The 22,826-nt window shown below is 44.7% G+C and overlaps 1 protein-coding gene across 1 annotated transcript; it reads left to right on the forward strand.

Annotated features, from left to right (window-relative positions):
• Window positions 1-19,126: 19,126 nt before the first annotated feature.
• LOC136533133 (uncharacterized) lies at window positions 19,127-21,618 on the forward strand. Its single transcript, XM_066525698.1, has 2 exons — window positions 19,127-20,082; window positions 20,187-21,618. The coding sequence occupies exons 1-2, from the start codon at window positions 19,127-19,129 to the stop codon at window positions 21,616-21,618; spliced, it is 2,388 nt and encodes a 795-aa protein (XP_066381795.1).
• Window positions 21,619-22,826: the final 1,208 nt, after the last annotated feature.

A 22,826-nucleotide genomic window follows, 5' to 3' on the forward strand; every position in this document is an offset into this window, starting at 1 on the left:
CTAGTCGCGGTATCAACTAATTCTCTTAACTTACCTGTAAGTGACCCTACATTCCAACTACCTAAACGGATCCTAATTGGTTCGACTAGCTTCCTTACCCTTCGCACCCGTCGACTCTGATGCGAAGACCCTTGCTCATTTTTCACTACACCCGGGCGCCGATGTAGCGCGCCACTAAGGAAGCGACGACCCGATCCTTGGTTACTTGACACCATGCCCAGATCACGACACGGCGCGTCACGGGGGTGACGACCCGGCCCTTGCCCATTTAACACCATACCCGGGTTCCGATATGGCGCGTCGCTAAGAGGGTTATGCCCCAACGATTTTCTTTCGGGTTTCATCTCCATTTAAGTGGCTAAGTTTTTACATTGGCTCGCCACGCCTAACACAACCCTCCTCCTTTACCAGGGCTTGGGACCTGCTATGCTGGGACACCAAAGGCGCCCCACCATAGGCGGAGTTATTGTATATTCTGTTAGGTTGGATTAATTAGTTATGAAATTACAAGAAGGAATTATACTGTAGTTTATTCATCCTATTAGTTATGATCTCTTTTATTAAGTGATTCTGAATTTTTTTTATGAAATACATTTGGTTGCAGATGACTGATGAGGGAGAAAGTTCTGCTGAAGTAGAAAAGTCCAAATCAAGTTATGAGTTGCAGTCTTCTAATAATGATGTAAGAAGTGTGTTTGGCAATTTCTTTCTTTAGTTTTGTTTAGTTGAAGTAGCAATCAGATAACCAAATGTTTCATGTTTTATTAGTTAGTGTGCTAACTATGTTCTTTTATTTAAGAATCTAATTCTTCTAATACTGGTAATGGTAAAACCACTGATGAGGATGGGAGTGACAGCGGTGAGAGCACTAGAACTGAATTCTTTGTGAGTGATGTTTTGGTCTATTTATATATTCAACTTGTATGGTTAAGTTTTGTTTGCAAGTTAGTTTGTTCGACTTGCATGTTTAAGTTTCTGCTCATAAGTTGTATGTTCAACTTGTATGTTCAATTTGCACTTATAACTTGTATGGTTTAGTTTTGTTTGCAAGTTAGTATGTTGGACTTGCGTGTTTAAGTTTGTGATCATAACTTGTATGTTCAATTTGCACTTATAACTTGTATGGTTTAGTTTTGTTTGCAAGTTAGTATTTTTGACTTGCATGTTTAAGTTTGTGATCATAACTTCTATGCTCAGCTTGTATGTTCAATTTGCACTTATAACTTATAACTTGAATTCTTAGTATGTTTGCAAGTTAGTATGAACAAAAGTATATAGAGATAATATAACTTCTTAAAATGGTTGTGTCTATAATATAACCATCTTTTGTTATTACATTGCTATTCTGAATTATAGCCTTGTGTAAGTTACTTTTCCTTGTTTTTTAGCATAATACTTGCTTTGTAGTTTAGTTTGGTGTTCAAACTCCATAATATAATCGAGAGGCTAAATTAATGGGTTAGGTAAAAAGGTACAGATTGAATTGTTATGTCTTGTTAGGAAGTAATTAACATAGAGGCTCTAACTAGTGATACTAGGTAGCTCAGCATCAGCCCACGCATGCACCAACGTAGGATAGTGTTTAGTCCCGAACACACTATTCTTTTTATATATTGTACTTAGCCTCTTTTTCATGCACTTCTATAAATCAACACTCTCATGAGTAAATATAGAATCTTTGAGGATTATTTTAGCCTTGTCTAGGCTTAACTGGGCTTTCTTGTGAAGCATCCAATTAGCATATATTGTAATAAGTTTGTACATGCTGTCCATAATGTTATTCGACCATGTGATTTGACCATATTATAAAATCCCACTTAAGAAAGAGGTTGAGTAAAGTTGTTAGATAAGACCTTGCATAAGATATATCCATATTCTTACTCATCTGCTAGCGCTTGTTAACTAGTGTTTGTCTAATAGAGGTGAAGAGGCATCTATGCTATTAACTGATTTCCCAAATTTTGTGTGAGTTAGATTCAAAAACTTGTTAGTATTTGGTTACAGATACATCTATGATTTCGAGGTGTTCCTATAACTGCCATGTGCCTGTGGTTAACTTCCTTAATTTGGATGTTATATCGCGCTAGTCTTGTTCTTTAGGTGGTGACTTACTTCTTAGTAGTTCTTGCATTGAGATCTTATGTTTTTTGTTTTCATAGACTGTAGAGCTTCTGCAATCATATCGGACCTGCTCGTTCTTTGACTATATTGACCCACCAAATTGGTTCACATTTGTCTATTGGATTGTATTAGTCTAGTGACATTCGTAATAAAGATTGTAAATTGTTTTCTAGGAAACTGCTAGCATATTTGAAACTTGCTGGTTCTAATAACAATGAATATTTCAGTGTTGTTTGTGACACGCAGTCTTAAATAATTTTACAGTCTTGAATATTTCAATAATACCTAACTTAGTTGATTAACTTATTCTATAGAGTTATGTTTCTAACTTGTCTTTTTATGTGTATGCTACATAACTTATTTGATTAACTTACTGTAAGTGTTATGTATCGTTTTCATGTGTATGCTACTAACTTATTGATAAACTTATTGTTCAGAGTTATGTATTTAGCTTGTGTTTTCATATGTTGCTATCTAACTTATTTGATTAACTTACTGTACTTAGTTTTATTTATATCACAGTATGTTAGATAGCCATCTTACTTTTGCTATTAACTTAGGTTTTTTCTTGTTGTGAACTTTGTTTTTTATTTGTTATATTTTAAATATTAAATATTTTGCGGATCTTCCAATTGAAGACACAGATATGCTCAATGTCATAGTTACAGAGATGCTCAGACTATTATAGTTGCACAAGTTATGAAAGTTATTATTTATCTGGTTTTACAAGTTTGCATCATATTATAGAATTTATTGTATATTATAGGTTGAAAAGTTACTTTTATTTTGCTCCTCCCACCCTTTTTTAAACCCTATTCTTACGTTCCCGAATGATTAGTTTCTGAAAAGAAAAAATGCCGATGAAACCTAAAGAGAATGTTATTGTGGCAATTGTTTTCAAAATGTAAATTTTGCGCAAAAAGAAAAAATAATGTTGTATAACTTAGCACTCTTAAGTTATTCCTCGAACTTATACTGTGTAACTCAGTTTTCTAAGTTATGTGTGAGCGCTTAATAAAAAAAATGTGCGAGTGCGTGAGACCGACCGCTCGAAATCAAAAAGAGAAAGAAATGTGTAGGAGAAAGAGATGCGCGCACAGTATCACAGTATCCGTAAGAGGAAGCAGACGTTAATTAATGTTTTCCTCAAAAGGTAAGTCTGGCTCTTGGAAGATCGTTCGTTTGATTCAGTTGGTGTGAACGTTCGTCAATTAGTGGCGTCGCGACGACTCCTAGTGCTTGTGTGACATCCTTGACGGTGAGGGCAGCCCATCCCATTCCCTTTTCTTCCCCCTCTCTCCTCACCCTTTGACCCCAATCTTTTCTCTAAACCCTAGTTATGGGTTGTGTCCTTGATTTTGATGGGAGTTTAAGTGAAAGAGAAGCTTCGAGAGGGGTACGGGGGAGAAGACAATTTGCATCAAATTGGATCGGAGAGAATTAGATCGGATCAAGGGGTATGTGTTTTTCTCCTATGAGCTTTTTTCATGTTTTTGTTGATGCATTATTTTCTCTTTTGCAGTTCCATCTATACGTTGAACGAAACAAGTGGTTGTAATGATTACTCTGTAGGACTGTAACATGTAGCGGAGGTAATGAGTTCCATTGCCATTGTCATTACTCTTGTTTCTGTCCTGTGTACTCACCCTGGGTGCTTTTTCACCGAACACCGAAACCGAACCGAATAGTCGGTAGTTCGGTTTTTCGGTTCGGTTTCGGTTTTCAGTTCTGTGAAGTCCGGTGTTCGGCTTCGGCTTCGGTTTCTATGCCATACCGAACCGAAGTATCGAGAAACCGAGAAACTCTCGTAAGGCAGGCTAAGGCCATGAGCGCTGAGCGCCAGCCCACCAGGCACCGGCCCACTGCCCACCAGCCCACCACCGCTAGTCCACCATGGCACCCCGCACCCGCACCACTTCACTTCCCCGCATTGAATCGAGTCACACCGCACGTCCGCACGTAGAGCCTCGCACTCTCGCTTCTAACCCTAACCCTTCGGAGGCGCGGCAGGCGGCTGGCAGCGCACCCAGCAGGCCAGGGCGCCAGGTGGCTAGCAGCGGCGGTGCCACCGTCGACCGTCGTCAAGCTCCTCAACCACGGCCGCAAGAACAAAACAGTCCTCCAATGTAAGTCTTTAGTTCTTCTTGTTCTTGCTTAATGCCTAATAGATCCAGATGCCTATTGGTTGCTTTGTGACAATGCGAGTTGATTAGTTAGTTAGTTTGTACCCTGACTAAGTACCTAGATGGCTGGTTTTTGTTTTGATGTCTTGTAGATGGGGGACACTGAAGAAACAGTGGCGCATCTGAATGTTCAAGTGAATGAGAATGAAGTTGTAAATGGGGAGAATGACAAGCAGGATGAGCAGCAGCAGTCCAAGGATGGAGAGGAAGTGGGAGATGAGGAAAGCAAGAAAAGGAAGCCCATGGTTCCAGGATCAGATGTTTGGGAACATTTCAGCAAGATCAAACTTGATAATAGGGAGGAGAGAGCCAAGTGCAAGTACTGCGGCAAGCAACTCCACTGTGACACAAAGTTAAATGGTACGTCCTCCATGAAGGCTCATTTGAAAATCTGCAAGAAGAATCCTCACGAACCTATAGTAGATAATCAAGGTACTTTACAACTACAACCTAGCCCTAGCAATAGTAGTGTTGGTACTCTATCTACTTGGAAATTTGATCCTGAGGAGTTAAGGAGGAGTTTTGTTGAGATGATAATAGAAGATGAGCAATCTTTTGTGTTATATGAACGTTCTGGCCTTAGAAAGTTTATGTCAAAAGCATGCCCACATTTTGTTTTGCCATCAAGAAGAACAATCACTAGAGGCTGTGTGAAAGTGTTTGATGATGAGAGAGAAAACTTAGGAAATTTTTAAAAGACAATTGTGAAAGAGTTAGCCTGACAACAGACACATGGACGGCTAAGAACAGTCATAATTACATGTGTGTTACAACATATTTTATTGACAATGAGTGAAATTTGCACAAAAAGATTATTGGTTTTTTCTTGGTTAAGGGCCATAGGGGGGAGGACATTAGAAAATCTTTAGAGAATTGCTTGGCTGACTGAGGAATTGAGAATGTTTTTACAATAGCAGTAGACAATGCTAGTGCAAACAACACTGCAATTAAGTACATGCTGAGGGTCCTGAATGAATCAAAAGGCTATGTTGCTGAAGGAGAGTACCTTCATATGAGGTGTTTTGCACATATTATCAACCTGATAGTAGGTGATGGGCTGAAAGAATTTGATAGATCAATTGCTCGTGTTCGGGCTGCTGTTAAGTATGTTAGGAGTGGACCATCTAGGTTGGTAAAGTTCAAGAAATGTGCCGAGTTAGCAAAGGTTCAGACCAAAACATTTTTCAACCTAGACGTCTGCACTAGGTGGAACTCAACTTACCTGATGCTACAAACTACACAAGAGTATGAAAAGGCCTTTGAAAGGTATAGTGTTGAAGACCCATACTATAGTCTAGAGTTAGAGAGTGAGAAAGCACTAGGAGTTCCAATCAAATCAGATTGGGAAAAGGCAAGGAAAATGGCTCAGTTTCTTAAATACTTCTATGAGCTGACCCTCCGTGTCTCTGCCACAAGTCACCCAACATCTCACACATACTTTCATGAGATTGCTGATGTTTTGGTTCTGCTGAGACAATGGTGTCACAGTGAAGATACATTATGTAAGGAAATAGGTCAGAAAATGTTAGTGAAGTATTACAAATATTGGGGAGAGAAGTATGGAGAAAGGCCGGGGATAGAGAGAAGAGAGGAGAGAAAGACAAGGGGGATCAATTGCTTAACATTGTTATTTTTTTCTGTGTTGGTATTGATCCTCGGTTCAAACTTTCTAACTATGTCAAGATGGCAACTATGGTAATGTTTGGTGATGAAATAGGTCAGAAACTGTGGGCAACAGTCAACACTTATTTCCGTGCTTTGTTTGAGGAGTACAGAGAACTGTATGCTCCATCTCCAAGTGACAAGGTGCCTACTGAAACTCAAGAAACACCAGAATTTTGTTCTGGATTGATGAGCTCCATAATTGCACAACAGATGAGCAATAAGGGGAGTGCCAATACCACTGTGAAGTCTGAACTAGACAAGTACCTTTTAGAAGATAATGAGGAGCTTAGTAAAAGTTTCGACATTATGAAATGGTGGAAGAACAATGCTACTAGATTTCCCATAATGTCTCGTATGGCCCGTGATCTTCTAGCAATTCCTATCTCAACAGTAGCCTCTGAGTCAGCCTTCAGTTCAAGTGGAAGAATCACTTGATGATTTTAGGACATCACTCACACCAACAATGGTTGAGCGGCTTGTTTGTACAAATGATTGGCTTCGTGAAAACAACTACATCAGTGTTGAAGAGGACACATAAGCATTGGCCAAGCTTGAGGAAGGTAATTTTTAATGCTAAGTCTAAGTTGTTATCATTTCTATTGTTTATCTTGATAGCTTATTGCAGTAACATGACTACACTGAGTACTAACTAAAACATAATCATTTATTGTAGAAATTGGTGCCCTGGCCATTTCTAAGGATAGCACTACTGCTACTGCATCTTGATAATGGTAAGTTGGTTAGCTGGACGCCTGGACACATCCTGGTGGCGTCATGGAGCATTGTTCTCTTGCTGTTGTTGATGCCTGCTGGCTGGAACCTGTTTTTTTTCCTGTTGTTTATCAAAACTGATGGAGTACTGTGGTTTATTATCAAGAATGAACTGCAAATTTATAATATTTGATTTGAGCATTGAATTGTTATGTTTGTAACAGTCTTGAGTCTTCAAATAATATACCGTGCTGTGCAAGTTTGTACTGTGCTATGCTGTCAGTTCTAAATCCTGTCTGATGTTTTCTTGCATCGGTTTATTCGGTTTTAACCGAAAAACCGAACTAAAAAACCGAACCGAAATTGGTCGGTTTTTGGAATTTTAGCAAACCGATCAGGGGTCATTTTCTGGAAACCGAAATTTTGGAAAACCAAAGAAACTGAACCGAACCGTCGGTTAAAACCGAACGCCCAGGCTGATTGTGTACACGCGTCTCAATGCACATCAAGTAGTGCACAACAGAAGATCACAATTTTTCCAAGAAAAAAACAGAAGAACACAATTATATATGTGTGATTGCCCATACCAATACGATGGTACGTACAACATATTGGATCGTGGCAGGTCCTCTGCTCCGGCTGTGCCGGCAGTAGTTTGGCTGGATGAATTATACTATACTCTACCTACCCTTGAGTCATAAATACTTACAGTAATGTTTTTTTATCTCCTACAACTAAAAAAACAAAGTGTGGATATTTTTTGGTGCGACATTTGTTTTGGTTTGTCCGTCTGCCCACGCATGTGATCCCACGACATCTCCCGCATGCATAATTCTTCTTGATTGAATATTGTCTGTCATGTGATAGAGGAATCACGGCAAAATAGGAAGTAGAAAATTATTGTGCTATCCATATACACATTGCATGTTTGCATGCACCAACATACATGGCAACGAGCAAAAGGAAAGAGAATTAACACAGAAGGAAAGAGAATTAAGATAAAAGGAACCTCTTTGCATTTATGAGAACCTTGCCAAATCTGTTTACATTTAATTACTTCCTCTCTTTGCATCTGCAAAAGGGACAGTTTTTCCTTATTTCATTTGGTTTCACGCTCACGTGTTCCATCGCCCTCGCTTGCTGTTTCAGGTAGCGTGCCCGTGGGTTGCTATGGGACAACTACCCGTGGGTTGCTATGGGACAACTAAATCTTTTATACTAAAAACACACGGATCGCACGATAAGATAACAATACTGTTAAATTAAATACCGACGTTAAAGTGATATTTAATTCAAAAAGCAAAGTTCGTGAAATTAACACACGGAGAGCGCGGCGTCGCAGGCTCACAAACTCTACTGTATAGACTTTTTCGTGATATGGCTAAGGTAATATTTTATATCAGCAGAAAGAATTATTCGATATCTATTTCTTTCATGCGTCAATAAATCCATGAATAAGTTTCGCTGCATCTCTATATAATCCTGTACACACAGGTTCAAGTATATATGTGAATATTAGTGCCTATCGCATGGATAATACTGCTTGTCTTAAAAAATCTCTTATAAAATTTTAAAACAAGGTATGTTATACTCACCGTATAAATATGTGTGGCTTTAGGACTATTCCACACAGACATATATTGTAGAATAAGGTATCCACTTAAGTGTCTGTTCCAAGATGTTGAATTATGTATTGTAATTTTTAATTTCGACACATTTTTTAGGTCAAGGCAACTAATGGTGACACTTTTCTTATGGTGCACCTCTTGACTATCTGAGTAAGGACAAGTTAGCACTGCAAAGGCTCAGAAAAGCTGCTGAGAAGGTCAAGGTTGAGTTTTCCTCCACTATGCGTACTAAAACCTATGTCTCCGTTTATCATTGTCGATGCTTTTGATGTAAAGCAATTCAACATTACCATGATCAGATATAAGTTTGAGTCTCTTGTGAGCAATTTCATAGAGAGATTCTCATCCTTTATGTGATCTGTCTTAAGGATATTGGCAGGACAATGGACCCATGTTGGAATATCGCACCAAAAAGTATCCACGTTTTGTCCACGGTTTATTTCCCATGAATACATGCGGGTACTATGATAACACTAACTACACCAAATGAAAGATTAGAGAGAATTTGCATTGCCTCCAGAAGAATTTATTTATTAAGTTCTTTGGACTCTACAGGTAGTTTTGAAATATTTGTTTGCATGTCTTACCTCGTATCTAATTCAAAATTTTGTAGTTTAATTAGAATATTTAGGTGATTGTATATATATAATATTCAATACAAGAATAATCTATGCATGATCTTCTTGAAAGATTTCTACAGTGTAAAGATATCTTCGTTTTTCATGCATGCCCATGCTAACGCTACGGTAAAAACAAAAGTACAATATATCAATTAAAAAATAAAAATAAAACTCATGCTCAAAGTCAAAGAGATAAATTATGGATGCTTAAATTTTGTCATCCATTATCTACCGGCGTGCCTATAAAATAGACTGAATAAACAATTAAACATAGATAAAAAACTAAATTAATAAAAGGATCATTGCAAGACATCAATCATCTCATAGCTTCGGACAATATCGCAAAGCTACTAAAAACTGTAACCGTGCCCTCACTTCAAACATTGTCCAGATAAATGGATTACAATGAAAGAAATGGACATCGAAGATTTCTTCCTACCAATATAAAACATTATCTTAGCCGCATCACGGAAATGTCTATAAAGTAGAGTTTGTGAGCCTGCGACGCCGCGCACTCCGTGACTATGTTAAATTCATAAACTTTGCCTTTTAGATTAAATGTCACTTTAATGTTGATATTTAATTTTTACAGTATTGTTATCTTATCGTACGATCCGTGTGTTTTTAGTATAAATTGTTAGTTATCCCGTAGCAACGCACGGGCACGCTACCTAGTCTGTTTTAAGTTAAATATTAACCTTTCCGTTTGGTGTTGCCCTCTACATTATGTGTGCCGGTCCGTTTTTTCTCCATTGCTCTTGTCATATTGCATCTGAGCCGTTAAGCAACAATGCTGCTTGTCACATTCTGTAACTCTGTTTTTTTTCTTGGTATCTCAGTCTTCTCTGTCAGCTTGTTCCGCATATCTCATAGCAACGTGTTCGGCTGGGATACTTCCGACTGAATCTGGCTGTTTCTACAGGAACCTAAATCAGCTAGCTCCGGCAGCCGTTCGGCTGACCCACAAGCGGAGGAGCACACCCAGCCGTCGTCCGCACGCCCTCCCTCATTCCATTCCCCATCGCGCCACGCCTAGGGTTTGGGGTCGCTCTCGCCCGTCTTCTCCTAGCGACGCCAGCCGCAGTGGCCGTCAGCGACGCACCCCCGCCCCACTCCGCCGACGGATCCAACGCCGGCATCCTCCCCCCGCTCAATTTCATCCCCATCGTGTTGTGCCTAGGGTTTGGGGTCGCTCTCGCCCCGTCTTCTCCTCGCGACGCCAGCCGCCGCGACCGCCAATGGCACACCCCTGCCCCACTCTGCCGCCGGATCCAACATCGGCATCCTCCCCTCGCTCAACTTCATTCCCCATCGTGGTCGCCCCTTCTCCTCATCGCCACGCCACCAGTCATCGTAGTCAGCTGCGCACAACCGCCCCACTCCGCCTCTGGATCCGAGCCCGTCTTCCTCCTCCTATCTGGTTCTGACCACCTCATGGGCAGATCCGGGTGTTCTCCATCGGCGCCAACGGCTCCGCCTTGCAGCTCGTCGTCATCGCCTTCGACCTCCACAGATCCCCTCTCAACGGTTTCAACAAGTTTTCAACGGCTCCTAGGCAACGGTGTCCACACTGGCACAGTCGTCCTCTTCGTCGTACTCGCCACCTGAAGCCAGACGTTACTACCGGCGTTCCAAACGCGCGAAGTTGCTTGAGAAGGCAAGTGTACTCATGTTTATTCCTTACTTATCTTGCATGTATGTTCCGTGCATCATGACCATTTCTTTACTATATCCCCACATACATCTAGCGTAAGTACAGCACCATAGTAACTACACCTGGGTACAGATGTCGAGGCATCATGGATAGACGTCCAGCGACAGAGCCCATTGGGGCCCCGAGGAGACAAAATTTTTCCTGGACCTTTGCATTGCTGAGAAGAACAAAATGAACTTCAACCAGAAGGGCTTAATTAATCTAGGATGGAGAAATGTGTACCGTGGATTCGCCACAGAAACTGGCCTTCAGTTGGCCAATAAGAAGCTGCAGAACAAGCTATCGGCCATGCGGCGACACTACTTCGCCTGGCGCGACCGTACCACCCATATAGGACTCGGACGTGACCCCCAAACTGGAGGTGTCACAGTTGATCCCAGCTTGTTCCAGGAAGAGGAAGAGGTAACTCCTTTCATCTATTCTTTGGGTCTACTCATGCAATGACATGTACTGTTCGAATACTAACTTGTTCACCTGCAGGACAATACTGAGGAAGGTGTGGATCCCGGGGCTCCACCAGATTTCCTTGACGAACTGACCACTCTGTACGGGCACCAAACTAGAGATAGGGGCACAATGCTCAGTGCCGGTGGGCACCGTGAGAGGACACCTCCACGGATGACCAAAGCCACTCCAGCAGCTATGTCACAGGACTTCGTAGCTGGATCCAGTGTTGGTCAATCGTCCAAAAGGTGCACCAGGGACCAGGTGGTGAACAGCCCACAGAAAAAGAAGAGTGCCAGCTCGGAGGAATGCGTGAGAGACATATCAGACACCGTGAAAGAGATGGCATCGTGTGATCAACATCTCAGCCGGGAGGAAATGGAGATGGACCAAGTGCGTTAGATTTTAGAACAAGATGGTTTTTCAGAGGGGACCGAGAAGTTCCTGAAAGCCACGTACCTATGCAAGAAAAAACTCAACCACAGGACGTTCCTAACCATGAAAACACACGATGGCCAACTGTCTTGGATCACCTTTAACTGAGAAAACAAGTAGACAAATGGAACTGCAGCAACGCTGATGTTTAGGCATCCTTCGTTTAATTTCTTTGCATGAGTGTTCAAATATTTCAATTGATGTGTGTTTGCTTGTTCGAATTCGTTTCATGTACCGTGAGCGTTTGGCATGAACTCTTTGTTCTTTGTGTACTGCATCATAATAAACTTCTGCCCGGTTTCCTTCTTTTATGTTTTTTATTTAGTCATATTTGCGTAAAAAGGCAACAACAGAGGATTGTTCATTTGTTCCTTCTCAAGGGTCATGTTATTTTGCAAACTATAGGTTGCCATGAAAATATAATATATGCTTTTGGTGCTGGCTGGAAGGCTGAATCTGTATGTTTTTTCTTTATCTATTCCATATTTATCATCATTGCTATTCCTCCATGGAAGCTTGACATTATTGTAATTGACAACAGGTGAAGAAGCCTGAGAAGGGTGGCAAGACTAAATTTGACTACCCAGTGACTTGGAGGCTGTCAGGTATTCGACTATCTAGTGACTTGGAGACGTTCATTTTCTATCTGTTCCACATCATCACTGCATCATCTGCCAGTAAGCTCACAATGAATATGTAGCTAATCTATAGTCATTGTACCATTCTGGTAGATGTCGTATTTACTTTTTGGTTAATAATTTGTGCATTTACACATATTTTTCTATTCATGGATACCTAGACCAACATCTGCCAATCCGCATGTGCTTGGCCAAAATCTTCATGAGATCCTTCTTTGCTTTCTTATTTGCAAATTATTTACACTACCATGATGATGCTCATCATATAAATAACACTACCATGAACCAAAAACAAGTCAGTGTTGAAATTTTTTACCAGCCTGGACAATTTGTGACATTGAGTATTGTGTTACTAATTCCTCCATTTGGTTGTCGGTATGATATTCTATTTAGATACAGCAGGCAATAATTGTTGCCTGCTCTGGGACGGTGCAATCTACCTCTTTCTAATGGACTACATAGTTCTGAGTTTATTCAGTAGCTGCTTTTATGTGTGTGTGTGTGTGTGTGTGTGTGTATATATATATATATATATATATATATATATATATATATATATATATATATATATATAAGGCTAGGTACACATGTTCACACTTAACACATTTCTGTTTGAATTGCTTGCACTGGAATAATTAAATTGTAGAGGACATATTATGATAGTAATGTTAGTAGTGTTGGTGATTGATGTTGCATAAATGTTTTGTAGAATGAGCAGCACTAAACATTCCGACGAACAGTCCAGCGAGAGCACAACTTCAAGTGATGGCCCAAGAAGAAACTCAAGGCAAAAATTGTCAAGTTGGCGGGTCTTGGAGCTGCGCTTGCTGTTGTGGCTTGTTCCAGGCAAGGACCTGTGCCAAATCCTCAGTGCCCATTCGAAGACATGACCGGGCGACAATGGGTGGAAGCAAATTTGCAGAACGAACGTAAGTGCTTCGAGAACTTTCGGATGTATCCTCACTCTTTCATGAAGTTGCACAATGAGTTAGTGCAATATCATCGGCTGGGTAGTTCACAAGACATGGAGTCGTATGAGTCACTAGCTATGTTCCTGTGGGTGTGTGCGACAAAGCAGGCAACTAGACAGATAACCCAAAGATTTGGGAGGGGTTTGGGCACAGTTAGTCAGAAGATGGGTGAGGTTGCTGACGCCATGTACTCCTTTGCCCAGACGGTTGTTGCAGTAAAGGATCCGGAGTATAGAAAAATCCATCCTAGGTTCGACGAATTCAGACCCTACTTTGATGGGTGCATAGGGGCTTTGGATGGAACACACATCAAAGTGCAAGTTAGTCGCAAGTCACGGTTGGACTTCATGAATAGAAAAGGAGAAGTTACCATGAATGTGTTAGGGATAGTGGACATGGACGGGCTTTTCACATATGTTGGTGCGGGATCGGCGGGGTCTTCTCATGACATGTCAGTTCTGACGTATTATATGGGGCGACCAGATTACCCGCATCCCCCAGCAGGTAATATTGCATTATCGTTGACTACGTTGTCAGTTTGTAAGAGTACCTTTGTGAGGGTGAAATGACTTGATGAATTGCAGGAAGATACTACCTGGTGGACTCTGGATACGCCGTGCGCTCAGGATATTTGGGGCCATATCGGAATACAAGGTACCATCTGGATGACTTCAGAGCCAGAGAGGCGGAAGGATATATGGAGAAATTCAACTGACAGCATTCAAGGCTTCGCAATGTTGTGGAACAGTCGTTTGAGAAACTAAAAGCTCGGTGGCACATTCTGTCCGAAGTCCCAAATTATGTGAGACCTAAGCAAGTGAAGGTGGTAATTGCATGTTTTGCTCTACACAATTTTGTGGAGGGCGAAAACGAACGAAGGGCTGCGGCGATGAATCTTCATATGGCTGTAGATTACAACCTCTCAGCATGGGCGGCATCCGTTGAAAGTGAAGACATGTCAGAAGTGCGAGATTGGATCGCTATGGGACTATGGGCTATGTAGTGCACAGGTATGTACACAAAGGCTGCTGTGTGCTTGCTGCAAATGTGTATCGAATTGCAAGTTCCACCAGCATAGAGCAGCGAGCAGCAGCACTTACGACGAGCAATTTAAACATGCTGTATGTGCACTAACAGTGCCATTTGCAGGACACAAGGAGCTGGATCGAGGAGGCAGGCAGCAGTGACCACCAGTTTCGGCCACCAGTGAGCAGGCGCGAGGTCAACAGCAACGCCTGAAGTCTACAGCGGCAGAAGCTTGGCAAAAGAGGGCCGCTTGCATTGGATCCAGGTCAACTGGGAGGACAGGACCTCTAGGAAGTAGTGCGATGGATCTGCAGCTGCGTTGCAATTGGATGCTTCCTTGTTTTGTTTTATTTGAATTCGTGTCTGTTGATTTGTTTGAACTGCTGTCTGTTCGTTTACTTTCCATTGTTGTAATGTGGCCTGTATCCTGAACTATGTGTGCTGTGTTGTCATGAATTCAAATAAATTGTGTGCTATCATGTAAATGTGTTCCTCAGATGTACAACTTCAGGTTTATGAGATCAGTTAAGTACTGTCCGGTACGTAGACTCACTTTAAATTTTGCAGGTGGCCACGAGCTGGGGCAGTTACAAGGGATAAGGGATGAGGGCCAGCACCTGGGAGAAGTGAGCTGCACCAGCATAGAGCAGCGAGCAGTAGCACTGACAACGAGCAGCTAGCCGCAGCGGCAAGCCGTGTGTTGTGCTCTAAGGTATGCACTATGCACCAGCGTCCACCTCCATATGCTAGTGTGAACACCCATCTTAGCATTGGTGAGACTTATATATATAGTATTAGTTGAAGTTCTTTGTTTCCTTGATATGCATTGTACTATTCTTCAATATATGTTGTAAAGTGCAACTTGGGTGATCCTTGTACTGGTGCATTCTATATGGCCCGGCTAAATTTTTCTCTTGTTTTCAATGCTAGAACAAAGCCGAAGAGATGACTTGCAATCCCTTGGATATGTGCTTATGTACTTCCTGAGGGGCTGGTGAGTTTGATCGGTCATCTGCTCCTTTTGTATGCATCCCATTTTAGGTTAACATTTTTTTTTCTTTTGCAGCCTTTCTTGGCAAGGAACAAAGAAGCAAAAGTATGAGAAAATTAGCGAGAAGCAAGTTGCAACATCAATTGAGGTATGTCCAGTGCATCTTTAGCTGGAATTGGAACTTTTCCCTGGGAAATGCTTATGTTGTCGATCTATTTCAGGCTCTATGCCGTGGGTAGCCTACCGAGTTTGCATCACATTTCCATTATTGCCGCTCACTGCGGTTTGATGAGAAGCCTGACTTTTCATACCTCAAGCGTTTATTCCGTGACCTTTTCATTCGCGAAGGCCAGTTCCTTTGCCTTGCTTTCACTGTTAAAGATATATCAGTACCCTTTCCAAGAGGAAAAAAAAGTGCGCCCATGTTCATTATTGGAACTCTGTTTTGCAGGTTTTCAGTTTGACTATGTATTTGACTGGACAATACTGAAGTACCAACAACAACAACAACAAAGCCTTTAAGTCCCAAATAAGTTGGGTAGGCTAGAGTTGAAACCCAGCAAAATCAATCAAGGTTCAGGCACGTGAATATCTGTCTTCCAAGCACTCCTATCTAGGGCTAAGTCTTTGGATATATTCCATCTTTTCAATTCTCCTTTTATTGCCTCTACCCAAGTCAACTTCGGTCTTCCTCTGCCTCTCTTCACGTTACTATCCTGGCTTAGGATTCCACTGCGCACTGGTGCCTCTGGAGGTCTCCGTTGGACATGTCCAAACCATCTCAACCGGTGTTGGACAAGCTTTTCTTCAATTGGTGCTACCCCTAATCTATCACGTATATCATCGTTCCGAACACGATCCCTTCTCGTATGACCGCAAATCCAACGCAATATATGCATTTCCGCGACACTTATCTGTTGAACATGTCGTCTTTTCGTAGGCCAACATTCTGCACCATACAACATAGCAGGTCTAATCGCCGTCCTATAAAACTTGCCTTTTAGCTTCTGTGGTACCCTTTTGTCACATAGGACACCAGATGCTTGCCGCCACTTCATCCACCCTGCTTTGATTCTATGGCTAGCATCTTCATCAATATCCCCGTCTCTCTGTAGCATTGATCCTAAATATCGAAAGGTATCATTCCTAGGCACTACTTGACTTTCCAAACTAATATCTTCCTCCTCCCGAATAGTAGTGCCGAAGTCACATCTCATATACCCAGTTTTAGTTCTACTGAGTCTAAAACCTTTGGACTCCAAAGTCTTCTGTCATAACTCCAGTTTCTGACTCACTCCTATTCGGCTTTCATCAACTAGCATTACATCGTCCACGAAAAGCATACACCAAGGGATGTCCCTTGTGACCTCATCCATCACTAAGGCAAACAAATAAGGGCTCAAAGCTGACTCTTGATGTAGTCCTATCCTAATCGGAAAGTCATTCGTGTCTCCATCACTTGTTTGAACTCTAGTCACAACATTGTTGTACATGTCCTTAATAAGCCCGACGTACTTCGTCGGGACTTTATGTTTGTCCAAAGCCCACCACATGACATTCCTTGGTATTTTATCATAAGCCTTCTCCAAGTCAATAAAAACCATGTGTAGGTCCTTCTTCTTCTCCCTATACCGCTCCATAACTTGTCTAATTAAGAAAATAGCTTCCATGGTTGACCTTCCGGGCATGAAACTAAATTGGTTCATAGAGACCCGCGTTATTGCTCTCAAGCGATGATCGATAACTCTCTCCCATAGCTTCATAGTATGACTCATCAACTTAATTCCCCGGTAATTAGTACAACTTTGAATATTCCCTTTATTCTTGTAGATCGGTACCAATATACTTCTCCTCCACTCATCAGCCATCTTGTTCGATCGAAAAATATGGTTGAACAGCTTGGTTAGCCATACTATAGCTATGTCCCTGAGGCATCTCCACACCTCGATTGGGATACCATCCGGTCCCATCGCCTTACCTCCTTTCATCCTTTTCAACGCCTCTCTGACCTCAGATTCTTGGATTCTCCGCACAAAGCACCTATTAGTGTCATCAAAAGAGTCATCCAACTGAAAGGTTGTATCCGTATTCTCACCATTGAACAATTTGTCAAAATACTCTTGCCATCGATGTCGGATCTCATCCTACTTCACCAAGAGATGCTCCCTTTCACCCTTAATGCACTTAACTTGGTTGAAGTCCTTTGTCTTTCTCTCACGAACCCTAGCCATCATATAAATGTCCTTCTCTCCTTCTTTCGTACTCAAACGTTGGTAAAGATCCTCGTACGCTCTATCCTTTGCCACACTTACAGCTCGCTTTGCAGTCTTCTTTGCCATCTTGTACTTCTCTATGTTGCCCATACTCCTGTCATGGTACAAGCGTCTATAGCACTCTTTCTTCTCCTTAATAGCCCTTTGGACTTCCTCGTTCCACCACCAAGTATCTTTAGCCTCGCCTCCACTTCCTTTGGTTACTCCACACACCTCTGAGGCCACCTTCCGAATGTTGGTTGCCATCTTCTCCCACATGTTGTTTATGTCCTCTTCTTTCTTCCAATAGCCCTCTTTGATAACCCTTTCCCTGAATACCTCTGACGTCTCCCCTTTCAGTTTCCACCACTTTGTTCTTTCAATCTCAGCTTGTTTATCCCTACGGGCACGCACCGGAAAACGAAAGTCTACCACCAAAAGCTTATGTTGAGAAACAACACACTCCCCTGGTATCACCTTGCAACCTAAGCATGCTCGTTTGTCCTTTCTTCTTGTGAGGACAAAGTCAATCTGGCTAGAGTGTTGTCTGCTACTGAAGGTCACTAGATGAGATTCTCTCTTTCTAAAGAAAGTGTTGGCTATCATCAGGTCAAAAGCTACCGCGAAGTCCAGAACTTCCTCCCCCTCCTGATTCCTACTACCATACCCAAAACCTCCATGAACTGCCTCGAAACCTGCGCTTGTAGTACCTACATGTCCATTAAGATCTTCTCCTATAAAAAGCTTCTCACTACTAGGTACAACTCTAATCAGGCCATCTAAGTCTTCCCAGAACTGTCTCTTAGCACTCTCGTCGAGGCCTACTTTGGGGGCATACGTACTAATTACGTTCAAGACCATATCACCAATGACAAGCTTGACTAGCCACTGCTCCACCCCGTGTGGTAGTGAACCTCTCCAACGCTCCCTCCTTGAGTTACCCACCAAACATGCACATTTGTGAACTATCTGCAGGGATAACTTTGATGCCTTACCTTTGTTACAGGGCTATGGCGCGGGGCCTTCTGGGTTGGCACCTGCATTACAGAATGACAGGCAATCAGGTAATTTGGTGCACTCCTTCATTTGCCTTGTTTGCAGTTCAGCATTTGATTGAGTAATGCTCATTGTTTATCTTTCGGGCCCTGAGGAAGCAAGGACTAGTTGCCCCACTACCTATCGAGGCTTGTAAGAACTTGTATGTAAACTTGTCCAAGACAAAGTTGAACTAGGTCCAGGTTTGTAATGTATGAAACTGTTGGTTGTAATGAACTGCCGTTTCATTTGGTACTAATTAATTGGTTGTAGAACGCTAAGTATGAACTGTTATTTGGTAATGTGGCAGTGGTTGCATTCCCGCCAGATTTTGAATGGAAATGGACTCTGGGACACAGTTTGAATTGCATTAAATGTTGAGTTTGAATTTGAACGTTGTGATGCTGGGCTGCTGGTTGGCTGATGCTGCTGCTGGAGCTGGCTGATTTAGGTTCCTGTAGAAACAGCCAGATTCAGCCGGAAGTATCCCAGCCGAACACGTTAGGTTATCTCGTCTTTTGTAGCGAAGTGTAACGCTTGATTTGCATCCAGGAATTGTGGTGGCCGGCCGTTGCCGGCCCAACACCGGGCGTTGGTGCCCGTGCTGGCGGTGGAGCGACTATAAACAGTCAGACAGACAACCGCCCCCGCAGGCCGCAGCTAGCAAGCATATCGTGCATTCCTGTTTCGCCATGGCGCGGCCCGCCACGGCTCACCTCTGCCTTCTCCATGTCACCATCTTCCAGGCCGCCAGAGCCATGTCATACTCGTCGTACTCCTCGCTATGCCACTTCCCCGTCCCGTCCCCTGACCTCCACACCGGCGACCACTCCCATAGTACAGCGACAGCGAGCAATAATCTCCCCCGGATCTCCACGGGGCACTTCTCCGGCGGCGACGACCTCCTCTTCGTCCCCGAGCGATCCTACGCCGTCCGCTCCTTCTCCTTCATTCGCCGCCACTCGGCCCTTACCACTGATCCCACCGTCGTTCGCCTCGTCGCTACGCTCGCCCTCGAGGGATTTGGCGTCGGCTCGCGTCGCAGGGAACACCACCACTCAGTCACCTTCGAACTCGAAGGCTACTACTCCACCGCCACCTCCTCCGCTGAGCTATGCATGATCGGCTCCAGTTCTTACGCAAGAGACGATGGCACCGATACTGACGTCCACTTGTCAGACGTTGGACTGCGTCTCCACCTGCCTCACCCTTCGAACCTCTCCCAGCCCTTCGTGACCGGCCGCCTCGAGGGCGCCGGCTTTGGTGCCATCATCCTCGTCGCCTACGCGGACTCCCGTTCCGCCAGCGACGGTCACTACACATATGCAGAGACCGCCGCCTCCTGCCCACCGCCGGTCACGCCCGCGCGTGACGGGCAGCATGTGCTCGGCGCAGGCTTCTCGTGCTCCCGCCTCCGGGCACTACTCCGAGGCTCCTACGACCTCGAGTATAGGCCAGGCACAGGCAGAGGCAGGCACACGGCGGGCAGCTCGCCGCTGCAGCTGCGACACCGGCTCATGTACGTCAACCAGATGAGCTGCGCCACTGACGGCGGCGTCCGCGCATACATGGCGTTCTACGCCGATCAATCGGGCTCCTTCCCGAGCTCACTGTTCTTAGTCGGGGACGAGGCGCTCGTCGCCGAAGGGTTCTGGGACTCGTCTCGGAGCCATGCCTGAGGGCGTGCCGGGTGGTGCGCTCAGGCTTGTCCCGCGCGGATCTGGCAGTGGGAGAGTGTGGAATCGGGGTCAGCTTCTGGTTCCCGGACACATGGTCGTTCCAGGACCGGAAGACCGTGGTCGGATTGATCTGGATCTCGAGCAGGGTGTTGAGAAGCGTGGGATACACGGGCGACCTCTCTGACATCAAATACAACTACACCTTGGTGGAGAAGGCCAAGGAGCACTACCACTCCAACCCGGTGTTGAGCAAGGACAGGAATGGCAGCTTCCCGGGTAACCACTCGTGTCGGGACTTCGTGTTCCATTTCAACCTAAAGAACCCGGAATTGCGCGTGCACGGGTCTGCCCCGCCAATCGTCCAAGAGGTGAACACGCAGAGGCTGCTGAATGTCAGCTACGATTTGCAGTATACAGTCGCAGATGTGGATCGACGCATCAATGCAGAAGGTGTTTATGATACACTCTGCATGGTTGCTTGCCAAGTGAGCAACGGCTCGTCAGACTGCCAGGTCCTGGTGACCGTTCAGTTCGCTCCGGTGGACACTGGGACGCGGGAGCATGACGTTGCCACGATCAGCAGCCTGAGAACGAAGAGTGATCCTCTGTTCTTCGAAGCACTGGAATTCGTAAGCCAGGGGATGTACCTGATGTGGCAGTGCGAATCCAGGATGGACGTGGAAATCATCATGCTGGAGCTCTCTCCGGCGTTGTTCGCCGTCGTCCTTATCCTGCAGCTGCGCCATGCCAAGAAGCACCCCGAGGCTGTTCCTTCCATGTCGATCACCATGCTCGTTGTCCTGGCTCTGGGCTACCTAATCCCTCTCATGCTCGACTTCGAGCCTGCCATCAGGGCACTGCAGAATCGCTTCGATCCGGTGTGGACGTGGTATCGTATTGTGCCGAATAGGTTCCCATTGCGTGTCGGCACCATGCTGGCCTTCCTGCTGCAGCTGCGCCTTCTCCAGTTGGCCTTGTTGGGGAGGAGACCAACGGAACCCGGACGCGGTGGCGACGGTTCATCCGCCGCCGCCAAGAGGAGAACGCTCCAGGCATGTTTGCTCCTGCACTTCCTCGGAGCAGTCCTGATGTTGATCGCCAACAGAGGCGACGGCCGTCCTCGTCTGCTAATCGATGCCACCGACCCGACGCCGGCCGATGTCCTTGTGTCCTACGGGGGGCTGGTCCTTGACGGCTTCCTGCTTCCCCAGGTGATCTCGAACGCGTTCTCGGGCGCCAAAGCGAGGGCGCTCTCGCCGTGGTTCTACGTCGGCGGCACCGTGATCCGTGCGGCGCCTCACGCGTACGACGTGTACGCGGGTCCACGCGGTAATCTCTTCGGCGGCGTCGCGCTGGATGTCGCCGTCCTCTTCGGGGTGGCGTTGCTGGCCGTGCTGCTGTTCCTGCAGCAGCGAGTTCGGCTTCGGGGCGCGTTCGTGTGCTCTTCATCATCAAAGAGGAGGTCGGGCGCGTACAGGATGGTCTCCAGTGTGCCGTCATGCTAAATTGAATACTTGTGTTTCAAGTTTCAACTGCTGTTGTGCCAGTTACTCTGCTTTGGATGAACCAAAATGGTTTTTCGTTTTACTGAATACCCAAAATGGTTTGTTTGATTTGAGCATAGATACCAGTACCGTGGCATAGGTTAGCAATATGGTGCGTCTGAAATGTATGGCTGATGTTCTCCTTTCATTTGTTTTGGTGTGATGCATGATGAATCACAATCAAATCATTCAAAAACCAGTGAGGTGTTCTGTACAAATAGCACAGGTAGTAGTTGTAACAACCCAAAAATCCACACACCAAAAATCTCAACTACAAAATTTTTGTTTAAGCCCTATGTGATGTTGAGTGACACATGTAGAAACCAAATCCTATTTTTGGATTGGATGTGACCCAACTAGGTTAAAAATCATGAGCATAGTTTGGTTTTATACCACAGGTGTAATTAAATTCCTAAATAAATAAATCATGCATGCATCCTTAATCCCACTTGTGATTTGGATTCTCTTGCCTTATGTGATGTTTAACTAACTTACTTAATATTTATGACAAACCCTAACCAAATTGACAACAAATAAAAGAGAAAGGAAAGAAGAGGGAGGCAGCAGCTCAGCCTCGCCTGCCCTTTCACGCGCGTAGCCCACGAAGCCGGCTCAGCATCGCTGCCCGCACGCGCATAGCCGCTGACAAGCCGGGCCCGCTCGTCAGCCATCACGCGCCGCACGCAGCCACATCGCGCCAAGCGCCTGACGACCCGACCCCGCTTGTCAGCACAGTAGCGTCTTCTTCCCCTCGCCCACGCATTCTCCCCGTGTGACCAGAGGCCGACCAGCGTGACAGGCGTGGGCCCGGGGTCACGCTAGAAGCATGACCCTGTTCCCCCCTTGCACCGCGCTTACGCTACCGCACGCGGGCCGTCGGATGCGCCGCATGCATCACCACCGCCCGATCGCCGTCCGCCATTGGAGCCCTTGGAGCTCGGATATAAAAGCCAACGTCCGAGAGCCCAACCCTCAGCCCGTTCGCCGCCACCGCTAGTGGCACAGCACCACACAGCGTCAAGCCGAGAGAGAGGGAGGAGGGAGAAGCAAGGAGGAGAAGGAAGCCGCTACAGGGAGGACCTCGCCGGAGATAGGAGCGCCGCCCCGATCAGCTACAGCGACGTAGCTGCTCGGCACGGCACTGCATCGCCTCATCACGACCTCGCCTC

The sequence above is a fragment of the Miscanthus floridulus genome, unplaced genomic scaffold (assembly GCF_019320115.1).
Source record: "Miscanthus floridulus cultivar M001 unplaced genomic scaffold, ASM1932011v1 fs_78_2, whole genome shotgun sequence".
Taxonomy (NCBI): Eukaryota; Viridiplantae; Streptophyta; class Magnoliopsida; order Poales; family Poaceae; genus Miscanthus; species Miscanthus floridulus.